The sequence below is a fragment of the Rutidosis leptorrhynchoides genome, chromosome 3 (assembly GCF_046630445.1).
Source record: "Rutidosis leptorrhynchoides isolate AG116_Rl617_1_P2 chromosome 3, CSIRO_AGI_Rlap_v1, whole genome shotgun sequence".
Classification (NCBI taxonomy): domain Eukaryota; kingdom Viridiplantae; phylum Streptophyta; class Magnoliopsida; order Asterales; family Asteraceae; genus Rutidosis; species Rutidosis leptorrhynchoides.
Genome location: NC_092335.1, coordinates 558,260,344 through 558,275,917, shown reverse-complemented (window position 1 = coordinate 558,275,917; position 15,574 = coordinate 558,260,344). Strand labels below are relative to the sequence as shown.

The window sequence follows — 15,574 nt, the reverse complement described above, 5'->3', positions numbered from 1 at the left end:
GCACAATTCTGTGAATCGTCTTTCGTACGTGGTAATATCAAATCCTTGGGTTCGTAACCCTCTAAGTTCTGTCTTGAGCTTATTGACCTCGATTCTGGGACGGTACTTCTCGTTCATCAAGTGCTTGAATGCTAACCACGGTAGTGCGTACGCATCATCTTGTCCCACTTACTCTAGATAGGTATTCCACCATGTTAACGCAGAACCTGTGAAGGTATGCGTAGCGTACTTCACTTTTTCCTCTTCAGTACACTTACTTATGGCAAACACCGATTTGACCTTCTCGGTCCACCGTTTCAATCCGATCGGTCCTTCGGTTCCATCAAATTCCAAAGGTTTGCAGGCAGTGAATTCTTTGTAGGTGCATCCTACACGATTTCCTGTACTGCTAGATCCAAGGTTATTGTTGGTATGTAGCGCAGCCTGTACTGCGGCTATGTTTGAAGCTAGAAAAGTACGGAATTCCTCTTCATTCATATTCACGGTGTGTCGAGTAGTCAGTGCCATTTCCTTCAAAATAGTCAAATGGAACAAGTTAATCATACAGAATATTAAGAGTAGTTAATAGTATTTCGTAGCATAATATGAACTCATTTATAAAAGCTTTTTCTTCATATTAGCGTTTTATAAGTTTAAGTTCGGGTAGTACCTACCCGTTAAGTTCATACTTAGTAGCTAATATACAATTCAACTACTACAATTCTATATGAAAAACTGATTATAATAATATTTCGCGTTCAAACTTTTATACAAACTTACAATACCGCTTATTTTACATAAAGCATGAAATAAAGCACACAATAACTTTGATACAAGATAGTTGTCAAGATAATTCTAGCTAGTACACAAGTCGTTCAGTAAAGGCAATAAAGACACGTAATTCATACGTCCAGAAACAAGTCATGCATTCTGGTTTTACTAGGACTACTTCCCATCCTTGGTCTTGTGGAACATAACCGTTATGGCCGTTGATAAGACAGCGTGTTGTAACGTCGTCAAAGGGACGAGGGTTACGTAATGACCAACAGTCTAGTAATAACCTAAAAACCTCATTTCTTACCCCAATTACCGACTCCGTCACTTGTGGGAACGTTTTGTTTAATAGTTGTAGCCCGATGTTCTTTTTCTCACTTTGGTGAGAAGCGAACATTACTAACCCGTAAGCATAGCATGCTTCTTTATGTTGCATGTTAGCCGCTTTTTCTAAATCATGAAGTCCTATATTCGGATACATTGAGTCAAAATAATTTCTTAACCCGTTGCGTAAAATAGCATTTGGGTTCCCCGCAATATATGCGTCAAAGTAAACACATCGTAACTTATGGGTTTCCCAATGTGATATCCCCCATCTTTCAAACGAAAGTCTCTTATAAACCAAGACATTCTTGAAACATTCTCCGAATGTCTTACAAACTGATTTCGCCGTAAATAGTTGTGCCGAAGAATTCTGACCGACTCTAGACAAGATTTCATCAATCATGTCTCCGGGTAGGTCTCTTAAAATATTGGGTTGTCTATCCATTTTGTGTTTTTATACTGTGAAATAGACAAGAGTTAGATTCATAAAAAAAATACTTATTAATACAAGCAATTTTTATATATATCATAAAGCATAAGCACACTATATTACATATATTACACCACACGAATACAACTATCTTATTCTGACTCGCTCGTTTCTTCTTCTTCGGTTTTGGTTCGTTTTGCCAAGTTTCTAGGGATATATGATGTTCCCCTAATACGAGCTGTCGTTTTCCACAACGGTTTAGAAAAACCTGGTGGTTTAGAGGTTCCCGGGTCATTGTTACAACTTAAGGGCTTCGGGGGTTGACGATACATATAAAGTTCATCGGGGTTGGAATTAGATTTCTCTATTTTTATGCCCTTTCCCTTATTATTTTCTTTTGCCTTTTTAAATTCAGTTGGGGTAATTTCTATAACATCATCTGAATTCTCGTCGGAATCCGATTCATCGGAGAATTGGTAATCCTCCCAATATTTTGCTTCCTTGGCGGAAACACCATTGACCATAATTAACCTTGGTCGGTTGGTTGAGAATTTTCTTTTACTTAACCGTTTTATTATTTCCCCCACCGGTTCTATTTCCTCCTCCGGTTCTGATTCTTCTTCCGGTTCTGATTCTTCTTCCGGTTCTTCTTCGGGAACTTGTGAATCAGTCCAATATATATTCGACTCTTCGTTATTATTAGGTGAGTCAATGGGATTTGTGCTAGAGGTAGACATCTATCACACAATATCAAACATGTTAAGAGATTAATATATCACATAATATATACATGTTAATAATATATAGTTTCTAACAAAAATGTTAAGCAATCATTTTTAAAGAAAACACGATCGAAGTCCAGACTCACTAATGCATCCTAACAAACTCGATAAGACACACTAATGCAAATTTTCTGGTTCTCTAAGACCAACGCTCGGATACCAACTGAAATGTCCCGTTCTTATTGATTAAAAACGTTCCATATTAATTGATTTCGTTGCGAGGTTTTGACCTCTATATGAGACGTTTTTCAAAGACTGCATTCATTTTTAAAACAAACCATAACCTTTATTTCATAAATAAAGGTTTAAAAAGCTTTACGTAGATTATCAAATAATGATAATCTAAAATATCCTGTTTACACACGACCATTACATAATGGTTTACCATACAAATATGTTACATCGAAATCAGTTTCTTGAATGCAGTTTTTACACAATATCATACAAACATGGACTCCAAATCTTGTCCTTATTTTAGTATGCAACAGCGGAAGCTCTTAGTATTCACCTGAGAATAAACATGCTTTAAACGTCAACAAAAATGTTGGTGAGTTATAGGTTTAACCTATATATATCAAATCGTAACAATAGACCACAAGATTTCATATTTCAATACACATCCCATACATAGAGATAAAAATCATTCATATGGTGAACACCTGGTAATCGACATTAACAAGATGTATATATAAGAATATCCCCATCATTCCGGGACACCCTTCGGATATGATATAAATTTCGAAGTACTAAAGCATCTGGTACTTTGGATGGGGTTTGTTAGGCCCAATAGATCTATCTTTAGGATTCGCGTCAATTAGGGTATCTGTTCCCTAATTCTTAGATTACCAGACTTAATAAAAAGGGGCATATTCGATTTCGATAATTCAACCATAGTATGTAGTTTCACATACTTGTGTCTATTTTGTAAATCATTTATAAAACCTGCATGTATTCTCATCCCAAAAATATTAGATTTTAAAAGTGGGACTATAACTCACTTTCACAGATTTTTATTTCGTCGGGAAGTAAGACTTGGCCACTGGTTGATTCACGAACCTATAACAATATATACATATATATCAAAGTATGTTCAAAATATATTTACAACACTTTTAATATATTTTGATGTTTTAAGTTTATTAAGTCAGCTGTCCTCGTTAGTAACCTACAACTAGTTGTCCACAGTTAGATGTACAGAAATAAATCGATAAATATTATCTTGAATCAATCCACGACCCAGTGTATATGTATCTCAGTATTGATCACAACTCAAACTATATATATTTTGGAATCAACCTCAACCCTGTATAGCTAACTCCAACATTCACATATAGAGTGTCTATGGTTGTTCCGAAATATATATAGATGTGTCGACATGATAGGTCGAAACATTGTATACGTGTCTATGGTATCTCAAGATTACATAATATACAATACAAGTTGATTAAGTTATGGTTGGAATAGATTTGTTACCAATTTTCACGTAGCTAAAATGAGAAAAATTATCCAATCTTGTTTTACCCATAACTTCTTCATTTTAAATCCGTTTTGAGTGAATCAAATTGCTATGGTTTCATATTGAACTATATTTTATGAATCTAAACAGAAAAAGTATAGGTTTATAGTCGGAAAAATAAGTTACAAGTCGTTTTTGTAAAGGTAGTCATTTCAGTCGAAAGAACGACGTCTAGATGACCATTTTAGAAAACATACTTCCACTTTGAGTTTAACCATAATTTTTGGATATAGTTTCATGTTCATAATAAAAATCATTTTCCCAGAATAATAACTTTTAAATCAAAGTTTATCATAGTTTTTAATTAACTAACCCAAAACAGCCCGCGGTGTTACTACGACGGCGTAAATCCGATTTTACGGTGTTTTTCGTGTTTCCAGGTTTTAAATCATTAAGTTAGCATATCATATAGATATAGAACATTTGTTTAGTTGATTTTAAAAGTCAAGTTAGAAGGATTAACTTTTATTTGCGAACAAGTTTAGAATTAACTAAACTATGTTCTAGTGATTACAAGTTTAAACCTTTGAATAAGATAGCTTTATATGTATGAATCGAATGATGTTATGAACATCATTACTACCTCAAGTTCCTTGGATAAACCTACTGGAAATGAGAAAAATAGATCTAGCTTCAAAGGATCCTTGGATGGCTTGAAAGTTCTTGAAGCAGAATCATGACACGAAAATAATTTTAAGTAAGATTTCCACTCGAAATAAGATTGTTATAGTTATAGAAATTGAATTAAAGTTTGAATATGATTATTACCTTGTATTTGAAATATAACCTACTGTAAGTAACAAAGGTTTCTTGATCTTGGATGATTACTTGGAATGGATTTAGAAAACTTGGAAGTAAACTTGCAATCTTGGAAGTATTCTTGATTTTATGAAACTAGAACTTTTGGAATTTATGAAGAACACTTAGAACTTGAAGATAGAACTTGAGAGAGTTAAATTAGATGAAGAAAATTGAAGAATGAAAGTATTTTTAGGTGTTTTTGGTCGTTGGTGTATGGATTAGATATAAAGGATATGTAATTTTGTTTTCATGTAAATAAGTCATGAATGATTACTCATATTTTTATAATTTTATGAGATATTTCATGCTAGTTGCCAAATGATGGTTCCCACATGTGTTAGGTGACTCACATGGGCTGCTAAGAACTGATCATTGGAGTGTATATACCAATAGTACATACATCTAAAAGCTGTGTATTGTACGAGTACGAATACGGGTGCATACGAGTAGAATTGTTGATGAAACTGAACGAGGATGTAATTGTAAGCATTTTTGTTAAGTAGAAGTATTTTGATAAGTGTCTTGAAGTCTTTCAAAAGTGTATGAATACATATTAAAATACTACATGTATATACATTTTAACTGAGTCGTTAAGTCATCGTTAGTCGTTACATGTAAATGTTGTTTTGAAACCTTTAGGTTAACGATCTTGTTGAATGTTGTTAACCCATTGTTTATTATAACAAATGAGATGTTAAATTGTTATATTATCATGATATTATGATATATAATATATCTTAGTATGATATATATACAGTTAAATTTCGTTACAACGATAATCGTTACATATATGTCTCGTTTCGAAATCATTAAGTTAGTAGTCTTATTTTTACATATGTATTTCATTGTTAATACACTTAATAATATATTTACTTATCATTTAACATAATTAACCAAGTGTATCAATATCTTAATATGATTCATATGTACCTAGTAAGACGTTGTTATAACGATAATCGTTATATATATCGTTTTCGAGTTTCTTAAATTAATAGTCTCATTTTTATGTATATAACTCATTGTTAAAATACCTAATGAGATACATACTTATAATAAAATCATGTTAACTATATATATAACCATATATATGTCATCGTATAGTTTTTACAAGTTTTAACGTTCGTGAATCACCGGTCAACTTGGGTGGTCAATTGTCTAAATGAAACCTATTTCAATTAATCAAGTCTTAACAAGTTTGATTGCTTAACATGTTGGAAACACTTAATCATGTAAATAACAATTTCATTTAATATATTTATAAACATGGAAAAGTTCGGGTCACTACATTAGGTATCTCGGTCACGTAGCTTGAATGGTTTGTTTCTTGACCAACATGCCTACGCACGTGATATCATCCAACGTGCAGATCTTGTTCATTGTAATCCTGTTAGTACTCCGGTTGACACTAATGGTAAACAAAGTCATGCTGATGGTAAACCTTACTCTGATCCGCAGTTCTATCATCGTTTGGCTGGTGCATTACAATACCTCACCTTTACACGACCAGACATTTCTTATGTCGTGCAACAGGTTTGCCTACACATGCATGCGCCTAATGATTCACACATGCTCGCATTAAGACGCATCATTCGATACCTTAAAGGCACATTGTCACTTGGTTTACACATCTCTAAGTCTACGACAACTTCTCTCATCTCATATACCGATGCAGATTGGGCTGGTTGCCCAGACACCCGACTATCAACTTCCGGGTATTGCATTTACTTAGGCGATAACTTGATATCCTGGTCCTCCAAACACCAAGCTACTATTTCTAGATCAAGTACTGAGGCGGAATATAGGGGTGTTGCAAATGTGGTCACCGAGAGTTGTTGATTACGTAACTTATTGCTTGAACTTCACCACCCTATATCAAAGGCAACTCTCGTAATTTGTGATAATGTAAATGCTATTTACTTGTAGGGTAACCCTATTCAGCATCAACGGACGAAGCACATCGAGTTGGACATTCAGTTTGTTCTAGAAAAGGTAGCTCGTAGACGTGTACGAATATTACACGTTCCAACACGGTTTCAAATCGCCGATATATTCACTAAAGAACTTTATTATTTGATGAGTTTTGACAGAGCCTTTTGATATCGCACCATTTATATATGTTTTATCTTGCAATATCTTCCTCACTTTGTTCAGTTTCTGACGATCTTGGAGCCTATTTTGTGTGCTATTGAGCTAAATGGTAATTTAAGGGCTAAAGACTTGATTTGGTGTAAAATTGACCAAATCTTGGGCAAAAGTGGCTAAGGAATTGGAAAGTGCAGAATCAGCTCAAAAAGTGCCTCTCCTCAACTAAGAGCGCCGCTCCTGTGGAGCAAAAGCGCCACACCAACTGAAAAAGCGACGTTCTTATTCACATTTCAGCTCCATTTTTCATCGGTGAGCAAAAACGCTGTTCCTAAAGCCAGAGGCGCCGCTCCTATCCAGCCAAAAGAATCGATCCTACAACAAAAGTGTCGCCCCTGATTTGAGCTAAAAGCGGCGTTCCTTATCAAAAGTGCCGCTCTTCATTAAAGCCAAAAACGCCGCTCCTAAGTCAAAAGCGGCGCTCCTGTCGCTGTTTCAGCTCAGATTCTCAGCACTATAAAAGGGACGACATTAGGTCATTTCTCATATGCATCTTTAGAGAGCAGCTGTCTTAGGTTCGAATTTCACATACAAAACCCTAATTTCATCATCCATTGATTTTTAAGGGTGGATTGAAGGAAGCTAGCTCAAGATCCATCAGTGTTTAGCTTAGATCTTCATCTTCTTTACGTTTTGGGTTATAGCTCCACTTTACTTTAGATATTTTGAATCTATTTCTTGTAATAACTTTAAGATGATGATTATTTATGTTTCTATGCTTATTATTAGTTTGATCTTATCCATGATTGGCAAAATCTCTTGTGTTTGCTTATCTATGAATCTCTAATGCTAGTGTTTGCCCCAAAATCAATTGAATAATGTTGTTTGAATGAATTACATGATCATGTGTTGTTGAGTTAGCTAAAGATCCATTGCTATGAGTTTGTTTTAGACTTGACTTTGATTACATATATTGAGTAGCTCTCTTAGTAATTTGAGAAGTGAATCAATGTGTGCTTCAACACCTTAGGTGATCTAGACAACTAGCTTAGGAATTGCAAGTGATTGTCTTCTTGATATAGGTTGATTTTTTAGTCAATATAGTAGTGCCGATTATCTTAAGTGATTTCGATAGTTGGGGGTTTTAAGTGATTTTAACCCACGCTCAATCTCAATGACCAAATCATGCTTAACTCGATCTTAGAATACAATGCTTATGTGAATTCGCGGAGTGTTATTTGATTTGAGGTTTAGTAGTGATGCTAAACGTTTAATAGTTCAACAACTAATGAGATAGCAAAATAGGCAAAACGGGACAAGCCAAGCATAGAGAGGATTAGATAAGTGAACACTTCTTAGTTAATTTGATTTAAGTATTAATACTTTGTTACTTGTTTCTTGCTACTAGTTTACTTGTTAAGTTTAAGTTTGTTTAATTGTGCAAGTTTTAGTTGTTAGTTAATATCAATCAAACCACCCCCCCCCCCCACCACCCCCCACCCCCCAATCAAACAAACTCTAGGACAATCGATAGTTGCAAATATTCGACTTACACCGCTCTCTTGGGATGAACTTGATAAGAATACTTATATTAAAGTGCTATAATAACCGGGTTCTAAGTGCTCGTTAGTTGTGTGTTCTTATTAAGACACATGCTTGTAATATGCAGCCAATTATCTTTTTAGAATAACGTGCTACTCCCATTGCGTATTTTACATTATTTTAACTATGTGGCACAAATGATATCAAAACAACGATTCTTATGGCTTTGATTCTTGGAGGCGTCAGGCAGTAGTATAACAGTAAAAATCACGGTCTTCTATTAGTCAACCGATCCTAACAACCTTGCAACCTATTCTAAGCATAGATTTGATGTATATTTGTATATTATCTCGTGTGATATATTTACAATATATTGTGCAATGTTAGTTAGACAGTAGCTAGACTACAGGCTGTAATATGATGTATATATACTCGCATTTGGTGATCAATATACATTCAAGGAATTATCTTCCTATATCGTCAAACATTGTTTAACTATTATTTACCCACTTTTCACTTAGTTACCATTCATATTTTGCCACATCAACTAAAACCTCCAAAATAACCCCTATCATAACACATCATAAAAAATGACCATGTCATGTCATAGCCATCCAACCCTAACAACCCCAAAAACACAAAAATATTTTCATGTCACAATCAGGATAACGAGTAGTTTAGTACTCGTGAAAACGCCTAAATCATCGTGGGATAAAACTTTCTCAAACAATCTTATACATTTGACATAACTTGTGCAATAACTCATGCCAGGAAATCATATTACATTCCATAAGTTTCAAGTGGCATATAGTGCACTCAAACCGAAAATGATACTCCCTCCGTCCCAAATCTATTGTCCCCAGACAAAAAACACGCAGTTTTAGAAAAACCCACTAACTTCATTCTCTACCAATAATATATCTTCTCTCTTCATATTAACCTCTTTTGATTGGTTGAAAAGGAATCTGGACAATTAATTTGGGACATCCTAAAATACAATAATTGACAATAGATTTATGATGGAGGGAGTATTATATATATATATATATATATATATATATATATATATATATATATATATATATATATATATATATATATATATGGAGAGGATTCGGTGAGAACTTTTTTTGTGTGAGAACTCTAGGAACTCCAAAAACACTTCAAGTACACTGAAATTTGAGCAAAAAAGGTTCACGAGCGAGTAAAAAAAAAGAAATTCGAGCAAAAATAAAAAAACACGGACAAACAAAAAATTCTTAGTCGAGCAAAAATTTTTTATTTTTCGAATTTCAAAATGTAGAACACATTTTTGTTCGAATATCAGTATTTTTGTTCGACTACCCTGTGTTCTACATTGTTTTGTTCGACTATCAAAAATGTAGAACACAAATTTGTTCGCCCGCCTTTTTTTAGTTCGAATATTACGTTTTTTTGTTCGAATTGCTCGTTTTTTGTTCGCCCTTGTCCCATTTTTTGCTCGAATTGCTCTTTTTTCCGCCCGTGTCCCATTTTTGCTCGAATTTCCCGTTTTTGCTCGAATTTCAATGTATTTTTAAGTTCTCAGGGTTTTCACACAAAAAAAAAGTTCTCATTTGATCCCTCTACTATATATATATATATATATATATATATATATATATATATATATATATATATACACGATATCATTTACGCAAAACAGTGGTAAAGTTGAACAAATTTTTTTTAAACCCATTAAGTATTTAAGTGTAAAGTAGTAAATAGATAAATAAATAAATTTTTTTTGGGGGGGATAACTAAGAAAAGAATAGTGATTCTTATATTTTTATACGGGTTTGACATTCATATATATAATGTGTCTAACGACCCATCTCTTGCCATGGGTCATCATGGGGTACATAGCATACTGCGCTTGATGGTTGTATGGAGGTGGTGTTACATTTAGACAAATCACTTATTTTTATTATAAATATATTTGAAGAACAAAATATATTTAAATAGAATATTTCCATGATTGAAGATGTGGACGTCATCATGCTTATATCACCAAGCATTACATCTCATTTGTAATCACATGCACCTCACCAAATATCAGCAAGCATACAAGTCGTAATGTCACACAACGTAAACCGATCAAATTGTTCACTTTCTCTTTATATAAACCAAACACATTCTCCTTTGAATGTCACATCTCAAATTCTCAACTACAATTTAACAATACAATGTTGTCCTTTTCTACTACTTCCAAAATATCATTACTAGTTGGCGACCTCGTTTCAACCGATAAAATCGATCATGTCCCTTCAAACTACATCCGTGCTGTTTCCGAACGCCCTAACCTCAAAAACGTTTCCCATAACGATTCGATCCCAATAATTGATCTCACCGATCTCCACATGCCCAATTGGGCCCATGTGGTAAAACAAATTGGTCAAGCGTGTCAAGATCACGGCTTTTTTCAAGTTAAGAACCATGGTGTACCCAAATCAATCGTATCAAACATGAAGCAAATCGCTAAAGATTTTTTTAGTTTACCCAAAGAAGAAAGGCTCAAAACTTATTTGGACGACCCTAAGAAAACGACAAGGCTATCCACTAGTTTTAACATTCGTACCGAAAAAGTTGCCAATTGGAGAGACTATTTGAGGCTTCATTGTTACCCAATTCAAGATTACATCCACGAATGGCCCACAAACCCGGAGTCCTTTAGGGACCACGTGGCACAATATTGTACTAGTGCAAGAGAGTTTTGTAGGAAAGTCGTGTATACTTCTAACAATTGAGACTAACGCATGATATATGGTGGTTATGGTATAATAAAGACACTTCTAAGTTCTAACACTTAACATCGCCCATTGCAACCGAAAACGGCTTAGATACATTCATGGCCTCATCACCAATATGATTTTAATTTTCTTTATGAGATCTTTATTAAAGTGTTATATAGCGGTTATAATATATAATATAGACACATTACACATAACACCACCCAAATTTAAGAATTTCACTAATAAAAATATTCACACATTAGCGTTAAACCTTTAAAATAGAAAAAAATCAAGTGGAACGCTCGTGGTTTACCCCATATTTTATGTAGCGTCCCAGCACATTAATGTATTTTTTACGTGAAGGTCACCGTTATATGAAATGGTTACATGAGAGGTCCTCATCACTAACGACCATCAATTACTTCCGTTAAGTCATGAGATGTGCAGTCCATGTGAGCAGTGTTGTCGTCTATTCGGTATTCATTTTACCTGTTCATATCTTACACTCATTTACCCAATTCAACTTCTTCAAATAAATCAATTTCAAGTACTTACACTTAATTGGATACACCAGATTGGAATCATTAAATCAAATACACTTACAACTCCAAAATGAATATACCAAATTTAACTTTGAGAACCAAAATTAATTTAGAGTGACTAGGAGCCGTTTTGAATCTTTTATTTAAAAAAAGACTTAGAGAAAGACAAGAGTCATCGTTAACGTACTTAAAACACTTGTACGTATATAGCAATTTGATATTATCTTTTTTGGTTGCGATTATCTGATTGTACAAGTATTTTACGCGATTTAAAGACATCTGTAGGGCTTTTTTTAGTAAAAATTTTATCTTAATTAGTAGAATATGTCAAATTTATAATTTTATATAAAGTAAATTCGTCTAAATTTGATTTAATAATAAATGAATAAATATAATAAATAAGAGTAAAATGAAGAATTTAATGTTATATAATACTTTTTTTACGACGAAAATATTAATATATATATATATATATATATATATATAAAGATCGTAAAGATCCGGTGGTACATACGAACAATAATAATTGAAAGGTCGCGCTCTGATCGTCCTACAAAATGGACGATAACATTGAAAGAGAGCGAGCACATTGAAAGTGTAAAAGACATTACAATTGATTATCCACCAAACCTAAATCTAAAAATATATAAAACCGGACACGTATCTAACGCTGCAAATGCCTTAAACTCGAAATCCGCTCAACTATCAAGAACACCGGGCACTCCAGTAGTACCTAACCCGATGCCTGCAAATCAAAGTAAACTCTCGTACCCGAAAACCACGTGACAACTCCTAAACTAGAGAACCACAAGACCGTCGAGTAAGATCAAATCCCCGTTCGAGCGAAAAAAAATGGACCCCGAGAGAGACACTTCAACAAACATCAATTTTCCGAGGTCAACTAAGTCGACACACGCCGGCAACGACATCGAGTTCACCCGAATAGACTCGACTACGGGAAATGTATGAACACAACAGCGGAGCAGCAACCAAACAGTGCAAATCACAACGCCAAACTAATAGAACCCAGGCTATCATCACCGAATTTTATGAGGACAATAACAAACCCGCGAGTTCCGATAATCAAAACAACAACCGGCGTTCGTCGGTAGCCGCCGGTAAAATTAGCAGCCACCAGCAGTCACCGGTTGTAACCACCCACATCCACTCCGGACCGCTAGCAACCACTGGCCGCCGGCTGTCGCCGTCAGCCCGCAGTAGCCGTAGGCAGCGGTCAGACCACCGGAACCATCGGATTTCAACACACACAACACGACAATTACAAGCCAAGCCAAACGCACACCCAACCCCAAAACAACATCGAAATCTTACCAAGGAGGATGTAGAGTTCCGGGGGAACTCGTCGCCTACACTACCTAAAAGTAAGAAAACAGCAGCTATGGTGAAAGATGACGGAGGAGTAGCCCTCCAGCCCCTCCAGCCCCTACTGGTCAACGGAAAAATACACAGACAACCAACCCCAAACCTTTACACATCCCATATCCCGTGGTTACCCCAAACGAAATCGTCGCCTGGAAAAAGGAAGGGTGACCGGAGAAGGCTAATCGAGCTAATCACGTCACCGGAAAGAGGAGGAAACCGGTAGACCTTTATTTATCACACAAAAGCAGTAAAGACAGAACTACCGGCGAGATGCTGGTGGTCGGAGAAGGGGAGGACGGTGAGACTACAAACCGGTGGTGGTTAAAGCAAGAAGGTGAATGGTGACAACTCAAAAGAAAGGGAGCCGAAAGTGGTAGTTAAAAGTGTTTGTTGGTGGAAATGGGTGTTTGATGTTATACTAGTGAAATCACGGGTTTGTTTAAACAAAACAATTTAATGACATGTTTTAGGTATTAACTGAATGTAAATGCTAAAGTCAATTATTTTAATGACCCGTTCGACTAAGAAACTTGTCGTTATTTTTACAAATATATAGAGACATGTATTTTCGCTTACATATGTAACGTAATTAATATCGTAAAGAGAATCCACATTTAAATATTAATAATATAATAATTATAATTATTATGATAAAAATACATAATAATAATAATAAAGTTTGCTCAAAGTTGAGTATTTATATTTTTAATAATAATTATTAGTAATAATAAATGCCTTTTAAATTTTTTTAAAAAAATTAAAATATAATTATTATATAAAGGTTGTACAATATGCTTTAAAATTTGTAAATTTGTTGGTGTTATGCTTAAAGAGTAGTATTTCCTTCTATAAAAGATTTCATATTATTTTTTAATTAAATTTAATATAAAATAATGACATTATCAAAGATGTTTTAATTTTTTTTTTTATTTTGAATTATTTTTATGCTTAGAAAACGTTTATTTATAACATTATCATTTTAGAGATTTAATATTAACTATAGATAATACTTATCCTTTCTATATGGATAATTATTATTTCAACATATAATATTATAATCTACATCTACATCTACACTTCTACACTATATATTAAAAGAAAAGCTTAATTGAGATATCATTTTTCATTACAACCGTTAGATTACAAAAAAGACCTACCTTACCCCTCTAATCTAACCATTGATTCCACTTCAAAATAATTATTGCTCAATAACTCAATCCCAACTATTTTTCTGACCTTTGTACCCTTGACAAAACACGCTCTTAAAACACACGGAGAGCAAAACCAAATTTAGGGTTCCAGAAAACCACATTCACTTGCGACATTCAGGAAAAAAAACCCCCCTAATTTCTATCCCAAATCTTCGACTAAAATTGAAATCGATTGAATCAACAAATCGATTGAATCAACAAATCGATTGAATCAGCAAATCATCAACAAATCGATTGAATCAGCAAATCTACAAACGCCGCTCCAAAGTATGGTTGATATCAAACCCAAAATTGGAAGCGTCAAAATCGAAATTATTTGGCATTCGCCGCTCCAAATTTTCGTAGAAGCGTCAGGTTAGTATTTGTTATAATCCAAATGTTACATGGATTCATATCAGGTAATCACCTATATTCATCATCATTGAAAATTATAAATAGTTTCAAGTATATATATGTTTATGATAATAGCTTTTATTTTGTTGATTAGATGTGATTTGTAAAGTCTGTTTTCCCTTTCTGACCTGTTGATCCCATTTTACTATACACAGATAGTGGGTTTGAATTCCCTTTGGATACTCAATCTTTTCCTGCTACAATTAGTTGAGGAGATTAATATTTCAATAGGTGATTAATGTGTAAGTTATGCTCAGTTTAATTAGGACATAGGAGATGAAGTTTAGATATAGTGTGTATGAATGTTTAGTTTGAATTGGATTATTGGGACTTGAGTTAACTTCATTTTATAATCAATTAAATCTTATCCAAAAAGAAAAGGACATTCGAGTATCTTATTCATCCTTCCAAGACTATGATGATTGGCTGATACCATGAAAACTTCCCATAAAAGACAATGTTTTAGCTTTCATGGGCTTTTTAAAGAGGATAGTGCTACTATAAGTTAATAGATTGGGAAGAAGTTTGATCCAACTATATACTATTTAGCTTTACATAGCTTCTTGTCCTTGACATCTGTTTATTGTTGCTGAAAGGCGACCTGGATCAGAACCAAAAGACAGGAAGCTTCAAAAGGCTAACCGTGAGAAGTTGAGGAGAGACCGTTTCTATAAGCAGTTCGGCCATTGTATCATAAAGGAAATGATCATATATGCTGTTAAGTGGTGTTTCATCATTTTTATTGTTATATATCAATAAAAATATAAAATATGAGTGTTTTCTCTCCATTTTGGTTGTGTGAATGAGAATTTGATTTCTTAAATAAAAAAAATAATTTGGGTAGATACTCAAAGACCTAAGTTTGACAAGGTAACCGGTGATACAAATTAAATGCTAAATGATTTGACTCCCCAAGTCACAGACTAAGATCTGATTACCCCACACTCTCTGAAGAATCTCGTGAGGTATGTTTTTTTGTTTCTCTGGCATGATTTATGTTGTTTGTCTTTCCTGTTTTGAAAGCTATAACAAAAACAACTATGACTATAAATATTTAGAATGTAT

The 15,574-nt window shown here is 34.1% G+C and overlaps 1 protein-coding gene across 1 annotated transcript; it reads left to right on the top strand.

The window, feature by feature from the left end:
- Positions 1–10,434: 10,434 nt before the first annotated feature.
- On the top strand, positions 10,435–10,995 carry LOC139902053 (protein DMR6-LIKE OXYGENASE 1-like). The gene has a single exon (XM_071884711.1). It carries the CDS (start codon positions 10,435–10,437, stop codon positions 10,993–10,995), a length of 561 nt encoding a protein of 186 aa, XP_071740812.1.
- The last annotated feature ends 4,579 nt before the right edge of the window (positions 10,996–15,574 follow it).

Coding starts and splice junctions, on each gene's coding strand:
- LOC139902053 (XM_071884711.1), top strand. CDS start 10,435: ATGTTGTCCTTTTCTACTACTTCCAAAATATCATTACTAGTTGGCGAC.